Source organism: Corylus avellana, chromosome ca2 (assembly GCF_901000735.1).
Source record: "Corylus avellana chromosome ca2, CavTom2PMs-1.0".
Lineage (NCBI taxonomy): Eukaryota > Viridiplantae > Streptophyta > Magnoliopsida > Fagales > Betulaceae > Corylus > Corylus avellana.
The window spans coordinates 18507280-18525315 of record NC_081542.1 but is presented as its reverse complement, the minus strand read 5'-3'; the positions used below and the strand labels follow the sequence as shown (position 1 = coordinate 18525315).

Below are 18036 nucleotides of genomic sequence, written 5' to 3'. Positions count from 1 at the left end.
GCCAGCAAAAAGACAAAAAAATGACCTAAAAGTTTTTTAATAAAACAAAAATATCCTTATAAAAGTAAATAAATAATTTTAAAAATATTCTTATAAATTGGTTTTTTTCTTCTTTTTTTTCCCCTAAAAATTTGCTTCTTTTTTTTATTTTTTTTATTTTTTATTTTTTTTTTATATATATTTATATATATTTTTTAAATTTTAAAAAATTGGAAAAATTAAAAAAAATTAAAAAATTATCCTTCTAAATTGGTTTTTCTTTTTCTTTTTCTTAATTTTTATATTTTTCTGTAGTTTTAAAAAAATTAAAATATCCTTATAAATTGGAGTTTCTTTTTAAAAATAAAAAATAAAAAATTGTTTTAAAAGTTTTTTAATCTTATGAAGGTTACTTTTGTCCTTAGGGGGAGATTGACATTAATTTTATTGGTAGTTTTGAAATAACCATCATTGAGCTTCTTTCTACGGCCTATTTTAGATGATTTTGGGACTATTTTCGATCTTTCAGCTTTTCTCTTTTTTTTTTTAAGCTTTAATGTTTTAGATAGAAAAAAAAAAATAATCAACTAATTAATAAATTTGGATGATTCGGGGAGGAAGGTTTGGGATGAGAGTAGGAGTAATTAATGCTAATGCTGAAACTACTTTGTGTTCCAAGTCCAAACAAATTAATTTCCACTTGTTCACATTCTGCTTCTGTAATTAGTCTCTCCATTTTGAAACTTTTGACTGACTTTCGTTTTCTAATTGTTTCTCACGATGTTAAGAGTACGACATCGACAATATAACATGCCAGATGAGTTGCTATCACGATGTCTTTTTTAAAATATATTAAATAATATATCAGAGATTAGTCTCAGCTGATATATTTTTTAATATAAGAAGTTGGGGGTTCTTTGTGTTTGCATTCACACAAACTTTAAAGCCTAAAGTCGACGGACCAACATACCAAATGTGACATCTTATTTTATATATATATTTTTTTTTTGGATTTATTGTTAGTCAAAAAGTGAGTGGAGTTATTATTATTAATTTTAATTAGTAAGTGGAGTTATTCTTAATCAGTCTGTCAAGAAAGTGGATATAAGCTTAATTTATTGATTATCACTGGAAATTATTGACATCATGGGTCCCATGCGGAATTTAACAGGCAAATTAATCCGCGCGCGTGAAGACTTGAGGCTTGGAGTCTTTGTAAACATTGAGATAAACTTCCAATTAAACTCCTTTATTAATTCTTGGATTTATTCTTAGTCAGTCAATAAATTAGTCAATATGTGAAAATTAAGTGCCTTTCAATATTTATTACAACCCCAAATTAAATATAATAATTACTCTTTCCATTATTGACTTAATTAACACGTTCACATACAATTTTATCTTATAATCTGAGACTCTGCCTTTTTCAGTTTTTTTTTTTTTTTTTAAGGAGTCAAGCAATATATAAATTAAAACAACTTAAGCACAATGCTCTATAGAGATAATGTCTAAAATGCAACTAGAAACTTCGTCAATAAGGACTTGTTCTGCACTACGGGATAATGCTTCATTCCCCAGGCTATAAGCAGCACTATTGAGATTTCGTCTAACATGTTTAACCTTCCAGTTTTGCAGACAATAAGCAATCCCATTGCCTCCTCCATAAGATGACCGTAACGGCTCCAATTTTTTCCATCTTTATTAAGAGCCTGCACCACTTGGAGGGAATCACCCTCCAGAACCACCTTGTGAAAATCCAATTCTAGCCTCAACTTAAGTGCCCTTAAAGCCACTGCTGCTTCCGCAATATTGGGCTCGACGATGTGGTCTTTTGGCGCTACCAATGTCGCCAACACCTCTCCCTTACCATCTCTAACAACCACACCGATACTCATCTTCCTTCTACTCTTATCCACAGCCGCATCCCAATTTATTTTAACAAACCCGTTCATAGGGGCTTAATTCCCACCGAACATCATCTGTAATCGCCCCTCTATCGGGCCATCTTTCCAAGAGTTAACTAATTGGAATGCCTCCATTGACTTCGTGGCACACCCGATTACACTGGACGGTGGACTAAACTTCTTCCCATAAACACGAGCATTCCAATGAAACCGTAACATTCTAGCTACAACCGCCATGAGCTCTATATCTTCATTAGCCCGGATTAATTTGGCTTTACATAGATATAGCTTCATTTTACTAGTATTTTTGCTGATAACATGAGTAGTATTTTAATTTTTATTACTCGATGTTCTCGTGCTAGTATATATTTTAATTTCAGCTTCACCTGATGAAGTTTTGGCGCTTTAAAAATTTTTGTTTTTGTGATGTTTATGTTGTTATGCAATTTATTAAGTATTTCTTGTTAATTAGTAGTATTGATTGAAAATGTGGGAGATTTTAAGCATATGAATTGGGTTTACTTGCAGTTGATACACAATGCCGCAACACTTTTCTAATATCAAACCATTAATATTCCTTCTATGAGAGAACTTTTATAACTAATACAAAAATGGACTTGAGCTACGTACATAATACGATTCCTATGGATTAAGAAAGCTCGATCAAATTAATAACCAATGTAATTACCTATCTTTGCATTTATCATTTTTTATTCAGAACGAGCTAGTTGTCTAATCACTTGTTAATAATAAAGTTTTAACACCAAATACGCAGCTTATCATCGAAGTAATATATTTTAGAGTGTTCAAAATAAAAAAAATAAAAAACAATTAGAATTTGGACTCCATTTTTCCTTTTAAACTTCTTCCCTTTCCACCAACAGGCTTTAAAGAATGCACGCTTTGATTCCCATCAGCCATCTCCACATCTGTCAAATGATGAAGAGAAAATTCAAATCATCAAACTTGAAAGTGCATGCTGACATGCGTTAGAGATAACGTTGTACGTTTTCACTTCAAAGAATCACTCTTGAGTCAATTGCAGATCGAGCAAAATCATGCACTATATTCAAATACTCAGAGTTCCATTCTTACCAGATTTTGAATGCAAAATCATTTCCATGTAAAATGCAATGATCACCAAAAGTCACCACAAAATGACTGCAAGTAAATTCATAGCTTGTAATAACCGTTGGTGTTTGGTTAATATTGAAGCCCGAACCGCACTGCATAACCATCTTTTAAGCATTTAGGCCGATTTTGGTGCTTTGAGCCATCATTGAACCTCTTTTTAAGGCCTGTTTTAGATAATTTTGGGACTATTTTGAGTCTGTTTAGTGTTTTAGATGAAAAAAGTAACCAACTAATAAATTTGTACGTATATAGTAATGCTAAATTTGGATGATTCGGCAACGGAGGTTTGGGATCAGAGTACGTAGAACAAATTAATTTCCACTTGTTCACATTCTGCTTCTGCAATTAGTCTCTCCATTTTGAAACTTTTGACTGATCGACTTTCTCCATTTTGAAACTTTTGACTGATCGACTTTCGTTTTCTAATTGTTTCTCAAGATGTTTTTACGTATGAAAGCCTTAAACCGACATCTTTACGACTTCATGTCAACCTAATCTACACTTTCTTGATTATCTCTATAAATTATTGACATCATGGGGCCCATGTGGACTTTAACAGGCAAATTAATCCGCGTGAAGACTTGAGGCATGGAGTCTTTGTATATATATTTTTTCTAATTTATTATTTTTATTTTATTTTTTATATTGACACTAAAACAAAGAATTTTTTCTTGACATGCGTTTGATGATGTGTTAGGTGGTTTGACACGTCAATTTTTTTTTTTCTTTTTTATGTGTTAAAATTGGCATGTCAGAAAAAAAAAAAAAAAAAAATTTGACGTGTTAGAAAATGACATGTCAGAAATTTTTTCTGGTGTGTCAGTAGAGGCACGTCAGAAATTTCTGACTTTCTGACGTGTCATTTTTCTGACAAAATTTTGACGTGTCAAACATTATGACACGTCAGAAATTTCAACACGTAAAAAAAAAATTTGTTGATGTGCCATTTTTGCCACGTCAAAAACTGTTCCTTTTTTTTTGTAGTGCATGAGATAATTAAACCTCCAAACTCCTTTAATATGAGATGGTCCATAACCTAAAATAAGCTCATCAAATTTTTAAGGTCTACTCAGCTTTGAACAATTTTTTTTTTTTATTTTTTATTTTTAAAAAAGCTTTGAGTGAAAAACTGTAGATAAAGAGTAGTACTGATAGGTATACCGGCTTGGAGGCTTCCCTCATATTACACGTTGTCATTTAACTCCAAAAATAACAGAAAAAAATAAAATAAAATGAAAATACATAATCCCTTGATCAAACTATCATTCTATTGTTACTATCTCTCAAACTACCAGTCGTGTCAATGTCCTCCCTAACCTACCAACAAATATTAATGTCCTCCTAAAGCCAGCAAAAAGACAAAAAAATGACCTAAATTTTTTTTTAATAAAACAAAAATATCCTTATAAAAGTAAATAAATAATTTTAAAAATATTCTTATAAATTGGTTTTTTTCTTCTGTTTTTTTCCCCTAAAAAATTTGCTTTATATATATAAAATTGGAAAAATTTAAAAAAATAAAAAAAATTATCCTTCTAAATTGGTTTTTCTTTTTCTTTTTCTTAATTTTTATATTTTTCTGTAGATTTTGTTTTTTTTTTTTTTTTTAAATATCCTTATAAATTGGAGTTTATTTTAAAAATAAAAAATAAAAAATTGTTTTAAAAGTTTTTTTAATCTTATGAAGGGTACTTTTGTCCTTAGGGGGGAGATTGACATTAATCTTATTGGTAGTTTTGAAATAACCATCATTGAGCTTCTTCCTACGGCCGATTTTAGATGATTTTGGGGCTATTTTCGATCTTTTAGTGCTTTTTGTTTTGTTTTTTTTTTTTTTTTTTTTTTTTTTAAAGCTTTAATGTTTTAGATAGAAAAAAAAAATCAACTAAATAATAAATTTGGATGATTCGGGGAGGAAGGTTTGGAATGAGAGTAGGAGTAATGCCAATGCTGAAACTACTTTGTGTTCCAAGTTCAAACAAATTAATTTCTACTTGTTCACATTATGCTTCTGTAATTAGTCTCTCCATTTTGAAACTTTTGACTGACTTTCGTTTTCTAATTGTTTCTCACGATGTTAAGAGAACCACATCGACAATATAACACGCCAGATGAGTTGCTATCATGATGTCTTTTTTTAAATATATTAAATAATATATCAGAGATTAGTCTCAGCTGATATATTTTTAATATAAGAAGTTAGGGGTCCTTTGTGTTTGCATTCACACAAACTTTAAATCCTAAAGTCGACAGACCAACATACCAAATGTGACATCTTATCTTAATTATATCATTTTTTTTTTTTTTTTTTGGATTTATTGTTAGTCAAAAAGTGAGTGGAGTTATTATTATTATTTTTAATTAGTAAGTGGAGTTATTCTTAATCAGTCCGTCAAAAAAGTGGATATAAGCTTAATTTATTGATTATCACTAGAAATTATTGACATCATGGGTCCCATGTGGAATTTAACAGGCAAATTAATCCGCGTCAAGACTTGAGGCATGGAGTCTTTGTAAACATTGTGATAAACTTTCAATTAAACTCTTTTATTAATTCTTGGATTTATCTTAGTCAGTCAATAAAGTAGTCGATATGTGGAAATTAAGTGCCTTTCATTATTTATCACAACCTCAAATTAAATATAATAATTACTCTTTCAATTATTGACTTAATTAACACGTTCACATACAATTTTATCTTATAATCTGAGACTCTGCCTTTTTTATTTTTTTATTTTTTTAAGGAATCAAGCAATATATAAATCAAAACAACTTAAGCACAACGCTCTACAGAGATAATGTCTAAAATGTAATTAGAAACTTCGTCAATAAGGACTTGTTTCACACTATTGGATAATGCTTCATTCGCCAGGCTATGAGTAGCACCATTGAGATTTCATCTAACATGTTTAATCTTCCAGTTTTCCAGACAATTAAGCAATCCCCTTGCCTCCTCCATAAGATGATCGTAACGGCTCCAATTTTTCTAATAAGAGCCTACACCACTTGGAGGGAGTCACCCTCCAAAACCACCCTGTGAAAACCCAATTTCGGACTCAACTTAAGTGCCCTTAAAGCCCCTGCTGCCTCTGCAATATCGGGCTCGACGATGTAGTCTTTTGGCGCTACCAATGTCGCCAACACCTCTCCCTTACCATCTCTAACAACCACACTAATACTCATTTTCCTTCTACTCTAATCCACAGCCGCATCCAAATTTATTTTAACAAACCCATTCTTAGGGGCTTCCCATCGAACGTCATCTGTAATCGCCCTCTCCATAGGGCCATCTTTCCAAGAGTTAGCTAATTGGAATTCCTCCAGAGACTTCGTGGCACACCTGATTACACTTGACGGTGGACTAACCTTCTTCCCATAAACACAAGCATTCCAACGAAACCATAACATTTTAGCCACAACTGCCATGAGCTCTATATCTTCCTTACCCAAATATTGAAAGAGCTCCTCCAATATGAAGGCAAACTTCGCATTCTCGATGCTTCTTTTTTGGATTTACTCTCACACCTACTCCATATATCCTTCGCAGCCGAGCAACTCCACAAAACATGTCCCGTGGTTTCTACCACCACTCCGCAGGTGGGGCGCAATGGATCCTCTGTAATGTTTCGTCAAAACAAATTTGCCTTGGTGGCTAGAGCATTGTGACATGCTCTCCACATAAATACCTTCATAGCGTTAGGTGTATTCATCTACCAAATTTGTTTCCACATTGAGCTTTGTTGTCCCATGCGAGAGCATTCCCCTTTGATCGATAAAAGTAACTCATGATGGAGATGATATGCACTCCTAACAGCAAACTCTCCATTTGTAGTAGCATTCCAAATCGGCACGTCACTATTAGTGATAGAGCCAATAAGAATTTGGCATATAGCCTCAACCATACCCTCATCAAATAGTTCACGTAGCCTATTGGGTTGCCATTCATTAGAGGTCCAATCAATGAGTACCTCAACACAAGCCTAGCTCCTTATAAATCTTAGCTCTTGGAAGTAACCTCCTAACTCTCTAATCCTAGGAAGCCACTTGTCCTCCCAAACACAAGACTCTGCCATTTAATCGGTACCATCACATATATCTAAATTTTTTGAAAACAAAATTATAACTATACATTTTTTAATATATATATTAAAAAAAAAAAAGGATCTATATAATTATTTGTACCGAGTAAATTTTATAAAAAATTAGCAAGATTTAGTAGGAAATTTAAGATTAATTTGGCTCTACATGGATATAACTTAATATTACTATACAATTTACTGTTAGTCTGTTAGGTATACCGACTCGGAGGCTCCTCCTCATATTACATGTTGTTATTTAACTCTAATTAAAAAAACTGCAGCATGTACTTGTACCACGTGTAAAGACAAGCGCCTAGAATTCTTGCTATAAATGCTTAACCCCAATGCATTTCTTAGGCCTCACAAGCATTTCAGTGGCAGAATGGTTAGCTTTATGTCCACTCTTCATCTCATTCCCATTTTTTTCTTCTCTCTGCTTGGAATTGCATCCTACATTCAAGTTATTAAACCCATTTCATGTACCAAGTCCAAGAGCCCAAATTTAAGATGCTTAGAGGGGGAGAGTAAAGCACTTCTTAGCTTTAAAAACAATCTTACAGATCCATCGGGTCGTCTCTCTTCTTGGGTTGGTGATGATTGCTGCAACTGGATAGGTGTTGGCTGTGACAGCAACACAGGAAATGTCGCCAAGCTTGACCTCAGAAACCCATTTTCGTCGTTTAATTATTATGATGTTGATACAGATATATTTTCTTGGTATGAAGATACGGAAGCTTACAACAAGTCGTGCCTTGGGGGCAAGATAAGTTCTTCTTTACTCGATCTAAAGCATTTGAGTTACCTTGACCTAAGCTTGAATAATTTTGATGGCATCAATATTCCAAAGTTTTTGGGTTCCCTTGAAAGTTTGACGTATCTCAATCTCTCTTTCTCATTGTTTGTTGGTGTTATTCCTCCCCATCTTTGGAATCTTTCAAGGCTTCAATATTTAGACCTCAATTCATTTTCAATCTTTGACTCCTTTGACTTTTTATCTCCAAGATTGGAGGCTGGAAGTCAGGAATGGGTTGATGGTTTTCCTTCTCTTAAGTACCTTGGAATGGATTTTGTAAATCTTGAGAAAGTACCAAATTGGTTTCATGCGGTTAATATGCTTCCTTCCTTACGAGAGTTACACTTAGCTGGCTGTGGACTTGTTAGTCTTCCTCACTCTGTTTCCTCCATCAATTTTACACTACTTTCAGTCCTCGATCTCTCTTACAACCCTTTCAACTCCTTCATACCTCACTGGTTGTCAAATGTGAGTGAGCTTTCAACAATCAAACTTAAGTCCACTTTGCTTGGAGGTACCATTCCAGTTGGTCTGGGACATCTAACCAACTTGCGTGCCTTGAATTTAGCTAGAAACAATTTAATTGGCAAGATTCCAAACTCATTTACTAACCTTTGCAACTTGGAAGCATTATATCTGGATTGGAACAATATAAATGGCGAGATAACTGAGTTTGTAGATGGCTTGTCTCAATGTTCCAACATTAGCTCTGAAGATGGGAACTTATCGTCATTGCAAGAACTTCACCTCACTGGTAATCAAATGAACGGAACCATTCCAAAAAGCATCGGGAAACTGTCAATGCTTGTTTCATTGGACCTAGCAGAGAATTCTTGGGAAGGTGTCCTTACTGAAGCTCATTTTCAAAATCTCATCCGATTAAAATCTCTTATGTTGTCTAGGAGATTTTTTGCAAATTGGACATTGGTTTTAAATGTCAAACAGGACTGGGTTCCTCCGTTTAAGCTGGAAACTATTTTTTTAATAAACGTGTGGATCGGCCCAACTTTTCCAACTTGGCTAAAAACACAAAATGGACTCAAGCTTCTTGTGCTCGACAATGCTGGCATTTCTGACACCATTCCGCATGGCCTTTGGAAGTCCTACCCAAATGTCACCGTTTGGAGTCTATCTGGTAACAAACTACAGGGGCAGGTACCAAACTTTCAATTTCACCCTTCAGCATATTATTTTGATTTGAGTTCCAACAGCTTAGAAGGTCCACTTCCACTTTTTCGCAGTAATCTAAGCGAAATATTCCTAGGTAATAATATGTTTTCTGGACCTATTCCAGAAAACATAGGTGAGTTATTGCCCAAGTTGTCTTGGTTGAAACTCTCTTCAAATTCAATTACCGGTGAAATTCCGCTTTCTATTGGAATGCTAAAGGAATTAACAAGTCTTATTTTGAGAAACAATTCCCTATCCGGGAAACTCCCCCCTCTTTGGAAGGATTTGCAACAATTATCAATATTGAACTTAGCAGAGAACAATATATCTGGCAATGTTCCAAGTTCAATGCGATATTTGGGATCACTAGAAGTATTATCATTGAGCCAAAATCATCTTGATGGAGAGTTTCCTTCATTCTTTAGAAACTATAGAAACTTGCAAAGCCTTGATCTTGGAAGAAACAAATTCTCTGGAAAACTTCCAACATGGTTAGGAGAAAGTCTACCATTTTTATTGAGGTTAAGACTAAGGTCCAATTTGTTTCAAGGGGACATACCTCAACAATTATGTCTTCTTTCAAATCTTCAAATCCTAGACCTTGCACACAATGATTTTTCAGGAGTAATCCCTCAATGTTTAGGAAGCTTGCATAGTAATGAGAATGAAAGTTATGTTGTAGACTATGATTATCAAATGTTGTTGGTTTCTAAAGGAAGCGAATATGGATATGGTCAAAGTGTTATTGATCTTGTATATTCTATAGACCTTTCGAGTAACAATTTATCAGGAGAAATACCTGATAATATAACAAGCATCTCAGAATTGGTCATCATGAATTTATCAATGAATCATCTCACTGGAAGAATTCCTAGTAAAATTGGGAATTTACACATGTTAGAGTCACTTGATCTCTCGATGAATGAGCTTTATGGTCCTATCCCTCAAAGCTTGTCTTCTTTGACTTTCTTAAGTCACTTGAATCTGTCATTCAACAACTTGTCTGGGAAAATTCCAAGTGGGAATCAACTTCAAACACTTAATGACTCCTCTATCTACAAAGGAAACTCTTTACTCTGTGGGTCTCCTCTTTCAACCAAGTGTTTAGAGGATGAAACTAAACCTGTGGTAACACCAAATGGTGGTAATGGAGTAGCCAACAAACATGGAAGGAGAATCGAGTCATTCTCGCTCTACATTAGCATGGTAGCTGGGTTTATTGTTGGATTTTGGGGAGTTTGTGGCACACTGATTATCAAAACATCATGGAGACAAGCTTACTTTCAAAGTTTTGATAATTTGAAGGACAAGATTGTTGTGTTCGTTATGATCAAAGTTCACTTCTTGCTAAGGAGGGTCAAGTCGGAGAGATGTTGAAGCTGGCATTAGAGCTTTTTTTAATATGCATTATCTATGTATTATAAGTTTTTCAGATTGCTATAATCATATATGCTCCAATCTTCGCTTGTTAAAGTTATATATATATACATGATACGAATGATTTCACAATTGTGTGAGACATGATTTCTTTTATTGCATCGTAATCATATAATACAATGATATTCTCATTGTCGATTTAAATGATTAAGATGGTGAGCAAGTGGTTGGCGAATGACAAGACAAGGCCTTAATTTACCATATTGGGGTCTTAAATTTAATTGACATCTTTCTTGAAACTTGAATGACAACACAATTTCACTAAAAATGAAAAAAAATTCTCATATCGCGCAAGCAATGAACGCCAAGAGAAAGAAGGCTTCAAGTTTCAACTTGGCCGCCGGCACAACTTTCGTCGGAACATTGGGCTCCCCACTTCCCCATTCTTTTGACTTCCTCAATTTTTAATTTCAATTTTATTGCTTTTTAAAAACTATGCTTTTTTTTTTTTTTTTGATAAAGAGTTAAACCACATATGTCAATTATGTATTTAACCCTTATGAAATTATAGGAGTCCCAATTATAAGAGAAAATTCACATAATTAAATCTCTCAAAAACTTAATGACTACTTCACATATGTTACAAATTTAAGTAGAAATAATTAGTCCATCAAGTATAACGCGGCTCCCCACGTGAATCATTGGACGAATTTAACCTCAACAAATCAATAAAAAAGAAAAAGAAAAATCCATATCTGCATTTCATTGACTATCAGCAAACATCACGGGCACATATGAAACTTTACACGCAATTTCCAAGTAGTAGACTCGAAGATCGAGTGGATTATTTGCAATAAGACAATTAGACAAACTTTCATAACCAATGTGAATTCTTTTTTATTTTTCAAGGGAGCAGTAGGTACTCCGAAAGTCCTCAGTGGTTTTGTCATGTGACAGCATTTATAAAGTCTTAGGTATTTATTATTATTATTTTTTTAGGAAAATTACACTTTACTCTTCATATTTTTGAGCGATTTTCAATTCAAACTCCAATGTTTCAATTTTTGTAATGCATCCCCCAAAGGGGTGGCTACGGCAACCCCGAATTTTGTTTCTTTTTTTTTTTTCTAAAAAAAAAAGAAAAATTATGGGCAATATGAAAAGTTTGAAATAAAATTAGTCAAATTGCAAAATTTTGGAAGTTTGGAGGAGGGTGCATTGTAAAAATTAAAACATTGAAGGTCGAATTGAGAATTGTCCCAAACTTTGGGGGGTAAAGTGTATTTTTTTTTTTTTTTTTTTGGGAGACGAAATATATAACTTCATCTTACTTGCTTAACTTTATTATAGTCGTTTAATAGGATTATTAATTAGCTGTACTTGCTTAGCTTTACGAACCAATTCTCGTCATCGCCATGAATAAATACTTGAACTCCACCATGCATGTCTTAGGCCCTCACAAGCATTTGAGTGGCAGAATGGTTTGCGATATGTCCGCTCTTCATCTCATCCCCATTTTCTTCTTCTCTCTGTTTGGAATTGCATCTTACCTTCAACTTATTAAATCCATTTCATGTACCAAGAGCCCAAATTTAAGATGCTTAGAGGTGGAGAGGAAAGCACTTCTTCGCTTTAAAGACAATCTTAGAGATCCATCGGGTCGGCTTTCTTCTTGGGTTGGTGATGATTGCTGCAATTGGATAGGTGTCCGCTTTCTTCTTGGGTTGGTGATGATTGCTGCAATTGGATAGGTGTTGGCTGATGAGAGTATTTGTTGGATAGGTGTTGGCTGATGAGCGTTCGGTTGAGAGTATTTGGGCTCAATATGGGAAGGTTGAAGTTTTTTTGTTAGAGAATGGATTATATTTGTTTAAATTTGCTGATGAGAAGACACGAGATGAGGTGATGGAGGCAAGAGTCTGGCATATGGCTAATAAACCTTTGATCTTGCGCAAATGGACCCCTGGTATGCAACTTTTAAAGATTTCTCTATCTTCTGTTCCTGTTTGGATTAAATTGCATAATTTGCCTATTGAGTTTTGGAATGCTACATGTTTGAGTTATGTGGCTAGTGGTGTTGGTAAGCCTATATGTGCTGATTCTTTTACTGAGGAACAGTTGAGGCTTGGTTTTGCTAGAGTTTTGGTTGAAGTAGATATGAATTCTGTTTTTCCTAAAGAGATTGAAATTGTTGGTGTTGATGGGGTCGGGTTGTAGTTGGCATTGAATATCCATGGCTTCCTGTTAAATGTAAGAAATGTAAGTTGTTTGGTCATCTTTCTCATACTTGCACAAAGGTTGAGAAACAGGTTTGGCTTCCAAAAAATACTGAGCCTGTTCAAAACTTGAATGCTGGTCTTGTGGTGGAAAAGGTTGCTGAGTTGAAGAATGGCGGTCCTAATTTAGGGGCTGAACCTAAATGGAATGTGGTTAGAGCTAAAAAAACTCCTGTTTCCAAGCCTAGTGTGAAGGATAACCAAAGTAATTGGACTAATTCATTCCATCTTCTGGCTAGAGCTGATGGTAATTTTAAATCAGGGGTGAGAGGTTCAGATACTTTTTCTTCTCTTCAAAATGTTATTGAGTCTGCTATGGTTGAGGAGAGTGCAAAAATAAAAGGGAAGGGTAAAATGGGTGAAGAGGAGGAGGTCTTGATGAGAGGTTTTTCTCCCACTTTATGAATTTTCTGATTTGGAATGTAAGGGGTTTAAATCACCTCTCTAAGCAGAAGGAGGTTGTGAGTATGATTAAAAGATATAAGGTTAGTCTTATTTGTTTGATTGAGACTAGAGTGAAGGAAAATAAGGCTGATAAGGTGAAGGCTTGTATTGTTCCTGATTGGGACTATGTTTTTAACTATGATAAACACTATTTGGGAAGAATTTGGATTTGTTGGAACAATTCAGATTTTGAAGTGATTGTTCTGGATAAAAGTGAACAAAGTATTAATTGTTTTGTTAAGTCTCTTAATAGTAATTTTTGTTGGTTTCATTCTTTTGTCTATGGGGCTAATCAGGGGGTGGATAGAAGGCATCTTTGGTCTGATTTATGTTCTATGAAGGGAAAAGTAGGTAATAATCCTTGGATGATTTGTGGGGATTTTAATGTAGTTCTTTCCTTGGCTGAAAAATGGGGTTCTGATAAGCTTTCTTCTTATGAAATTGAATTTGGTCAATGTGTGAATGATCTTGAAGTTCTGGATCTTAATTTTAGTGGGTGTTTTTACACTTGGACTAATAAAAGTGAGGAGCCTTGGTTTGTAGCCAGAAAATTGGATAGAGTTTTGGCTAATGTGAATTGGATGAGTTCTTTTGGAAGTACTGCTGTGGAATTCCTTTCAGGGGGAGTTTCTGATCATTCCCCTGCTATTATTTCAGCAGGTTCTTTGCAAAGTTTTGGTCCTAAACCCTTTAAGTTCTATAACTTTTGGTTGGAGCATGAAGGGTTCTTGGATTGGGTTAAGGAGGGTTGGAGCATTCAGACTGAGGGCTTTCCTATGTATCAGTTGTATGTGAAACTTCGGTCTGTGAAAGCTATTTTAAAGGAGAAAAATCTGGTTTGTTTTCGGAATTTGAAGCAAAGGGTTATTCAAGCTCGTGAGAATTTGACTTTAGCTCAGAATGGTGTTCTTGCTTCCTTTGGTAGTGCTGACAGTCTTCTTAAAGAGAGGGAATGTCTTCATGCTTTTGTTTCCATTACTAGAGCTGAGGAATCCTTTTTGAAGCAGAAAGCTAGGAATCAATGGTTGCAATTGGGAGATCAGAATAATAGTTTTTTCCATAGATCTCTAAAGGTTCAAAATGCTAAGAAAACTATTAACTATTTGTGGGATGAGTATGGCACTAAAGTAGATGATGTTGATCAAATCAAGAAGGTGGCTGAGGATTTTTACAAGAATCTGTTAGGTACAGAACAGGTGCAATTTACTGAGGCAAAAGCAGCTAGAGTTAGGCAACTTATTCCTGTTGCTATATCTCTTGAACATGCAGCCATTCTGGAGAAGGAGGTTACTGCAGAGGAAATTAGAGACATCTTATTTCATATGAAAGCTAACAAGGCCCCTGGTCCTGATGGGTTTTATGCAGATTTTTTTAAATCTACTTGGTCTATTGTGGGACAGGAGGTAGTGGCTGCCATTAAAGGTTTCTTTTCTTCTGGTTTATTGCTAAAGGAAGTGAATGCTACTATTCTATCTTTAGTGCCTAAGAAGGTTAATCCATCTGCTATGGGAGACTTTAGGCCTATTGCTTGCTGCAATGTTATATATAAATGCATCACAAAGATTCTGTCTAACCGAATGTTGCCGTTTTTGGGTAACTTGGTGAGTATGAATCAATCTGCTTTTATTCCTTCTAGGAGTATTTCTGAGAATGTTTTATTGGCTCAGGAACTTGTGAGGGGTTATCATAAGGAAAAAGGGAATCCTAGATGCACTTTAAAAATAGACCTTATGAAAGCATATGATTCTGTGAATTGGGATTTTATGCTTCATTGTCTTCATTGCTTTGGCTTTCCTAATAGGTTTTTGAGCTGGATTAAGGAGTGTATCACATCTCCTAAATTTTCAGTCTGTATTAATGGTACTTTGGTTGGCTATTTTGAAGGTAAAAAGGGGCTGAGGCAGGGTGATCCTATATCTCCTTACTTGTTTGTTCTTGCTATGGAGGTTTTTTCTCGGATTATGGCTGATCACACTAGTGGTAATGGTGGTTTTAAATTTCATCCTAAATGTGTGAGAATGCGGCTTACTCATTTGTGTTTTGCAGATGATCTCTTGATCTTTTCAGAAGCTAGTTTAAGCTCTATAAGAGTTATCAAGGCTGCTCTGCTTGAGTTTGAAAATTTGTCTGGTTTGAAAGCTAACCCTGCAAAAAGTTCATTTTATTGTTCGGGAATTTCAGATAGATTGAAGCATGTTCTTTTGGAGGATTTAAGGATGAAAGAAGGTCATCTCCCTGTGAGGTATCTTGGAGTTCCTCTCATTTCTTCTAGACTTTCTTCAGCTGATTGTGGAGCTTTACTTAGCAGAATTTCTGGTCGAATAGATTCTTGGCTTTCCAAAAATCTTTCTTATGCAGGCAGGCTCCAGTTGTTATCTTCTGTTCTTTACAGTTTACAAGTGTATTGGATGGGTATTTTCATTCTTCCCAAAAAGATTATTAGAGCTATTGAACAGAAATTCAATAGGTTTCTTTGGAATGGGAAAGATGAAGGTGTAGCTAAGGCTAAGGTTGCTTGGTCTGATATTTGTTTTCCTAAGAAGGAGGGAGGTTTGGGGTTGAAAAGACTTGAAGTTTGGAATCAAACATCTATGCTTAGGCATATTTGGAGCATTTTTGCTAGGTCTGGTTCCATTTGGGTTGCATGGGTAAGAGAAAATCTTTTAAAGAGAAAGAGTTTTTGGAGTGTAGGCATTTCTCAGAACTGTTCTTGGAGTTGGAGGAAAATCTTGAAGCTGAGAGATATTGCCAAAAGATTCTTAAAGTTTGAAGTTGGGAATGGGGATAATATTCATATGTGGCTGGATTTGTGGCATCCTGCAGGGATATTAATTGAGCAATATGGCTTTAGGGTTGTTTATGATGCTCAAAGTAATATTGAAGCTAAACTGTCTTCTGTCATTTGCAATGGAGATTGGTTTTGGAGACCTGCGAGATCAGAAGCTTTAGTTGACATTCAAGCTAGACTTTCTGAAGTTTGCTTGGGCCAGTTTGATAAGCCTATTTGGCTTGGTTCTAAGAAGGGTGTCTATGTTAGTGCAGAAACTTGGGAAGCTCTTAGAGAGAAGAATGCAGAGGTTATTTGGTGGAAATTGATTTGGTTCCCCCTTGCTATCCCTAAACAGGCCTTTATCTTGTGGCTTGCAATGAAAAATAGGCTTCTTACAAGTGAAAGGTTACTTAAATGGGGTTATAAGGGTGATATTCAATGCTGTTTTTGTCATAGTCAAATTGAAACTCGTGATCACATCTTCTTTGAATGTAGTTTTAGTTCTAGAATATGGAAATATTGCATGGTTCGTTGCAGGGTGGATAGGCCTCCTATTATTTGGGATCATCTTGTGCAGTTAGGATGTAATTGCTGGGGCAATAAATCTCTTAATTGCTTGTTATGTCGGGTGGTTTTTGGTTCTGTGGTTTATAACCTTTGGCGTACCAGAAATGAGATTAAACATGATGGTGTTCCCAAAACTGAAGAGCAATTGTTGAAGCAAGTTTTTTGGGAAGTCAGGTCAAGGATTGCTGTGAAAAGAGGTTTTCCTAGATCTAAGGAAAACCTTTTGTTGTGCTCTTTGTGGAATCTACCTGCTACTATTCTTTGTAATTTTGATTTGTAGGTTGTTTCCCCTGTTTTTTGCTTTGTGAGGGGTTGTTTCCTCTGTTTTCTTTGTAAGGGGTTGTGTCCCTTGTCTTTGGAAGGAGTTGTATATGTGCTGTGGAGTTGCTCTATTTTGAGCTTTGGTTTAATGAAATACTTATTCATCTAAAAAAAAAAGATAGGTGTCGGCTGTGACAACAACCCAGGAAATGTATATTGCAAATTGAGGATCTGATAACATCGTTTAAGTTTTTGATCAAGTATGCAGAAAATAGAAACATGAGGTATTGGTTACAGAGAAAAATTTGAGACCACCTAGAATTCTCATATCTTAAAAGAAAACCGTCATTTTTATGCCAGGCCAGAGAAAGTCGACAGATTTAAGCTTAACACACATAGCAGTAGATATATATCTACAAAAGCTAGACATCGTATTATCCTACCCAAACCAACTTTTTCGTTATTTTCCTCAGGCAGTAGTATATCTGGATATCAATCACCAAAACCATACTATTTCAACCCTGAAATTTAGTGCTCGAACTTATAGATCTTGGTTTTGGCCCTAAAATTTATGCACTCATACACTAACCAGCAGAGATAATCAAAACATTTATCTAACAAGAACAAATTTGGATTGTAAACTCTTTGAGGAAGAAACCTCAGTATAGTGTTATGCAGAGAGCATCAACCTAACTTTAACATCAGCAATATAACCAATCCCACAGCAAGTGCACCAATCACTCAAACTAGGTTGTAATACCTCTCCTTAGGTAAACATATAAAGGAGAAAAATATTTGAAGGTAGGCTCCAAGCAAGCTTTGCCTAATATAACAATTTTTTATTTGACCTTATTTATCTTCCATATCAGACTAATTTGCAGCATGTTTCCATATATTGCATGCGTTTTAGAAATGTTTAGTCAGGAAACAGAAAAAGGTAGACTCTGGGCTCGTTTGGCAACGTTTGTTAAGGTAGGTAAGCATTAACATACAAATCAAACCATAAAAAACTATTACCTTTATGTCACCTCACAACCAAAAAGCAAAAAACCACCCTCTAAAGAGTTTTGCCAAACGAACATAGGGTTGTTAGTGGCTATTAAATCAATTAGCAATAACAAAATTTTAGGGGGGCTTTGGGAGTGGGAGTGGATCAACCTTTAGCTATTAGCTGAAACGGCATGAGAAATGAAACAATTGCTCATAAAAGAAAAAAAAAAAAACACACTTTCCAAAAGAACTTACAGAAATTGCTGCAACTAATAAATCACTGGTTTATCCA

The 18036-nt window shown here is 34.9% G+C and overlaps 2 protein-coding genes across 2 annotated transcripts; both read left to right on the top strand.

Annotated features, from left to right (window-relative positions):
* Positions 1 to 7478: 7478 nt before the first annotated feature.
* On the top strand, positions 7479 to 10436 carry LOC132169215 (receptor-like protein EIX2). Its single transcript, XM_059580284.1, has one exon. The coding sequence runs from the start codon at positions 7479 to 7481 to the stop codon at positions 10434 to 10436; it is 2958 nt and encodes a 985-aa protein (XP_059436267.1).
* A 1490-nt stretch (positions 10437 to 11926) lies between these two features.
* LOC132169214 (uncharacterized) lies at positions 11927 to 13117 on the top strand. The gene is made up of 3 exons (XM_059580283.1): positions 11927 to 12112; positions 12219 to 12641; positions 12734 to 13117. Exons 1-3 carry the CDS (start codon positions 11927 to 11929, stop codon positions 13115 to 13117), a joined length of 993 nt encoding a protein of 330 aa, XP_059436266.1.
* Positions 13118 to 18036: the final 4919 nt, after the last annotated feature.

Excerpts from the sequence above, each read along its gene's own strand:
- LOC132169215 (XM_059580284.1), top strand. The coding sequence starts at position 7,479 with ATGGTTAGCTTTATGTCCACTCTTCATCTCATTCCCATTTTTTTCTTC.
- LOC132169214 (XM_059580283.1), top strand. The coding sequence starts at position 11,927 with ATGTCCGCTCTTCATCTCATCCCCATTTTCTTCTTCTCTCTGTTTGGA. Across the intron at positions 12,113-12,218 it reads CGGGTCGGCTTTCTTCTTGG|GTGTTGGCTGATGAGCGTTC; the intron begins GTTGGTGATGAT and ends TTTGTTGGATAG. Across the intron at positions 12,642-12,733 it reads AAATTGTTGGTGTTGATGGG|GTTGAGAAACAGGTTTGGCT; the intron begins GTCGGGTTGTAG and ends ACTTGCACAAAG.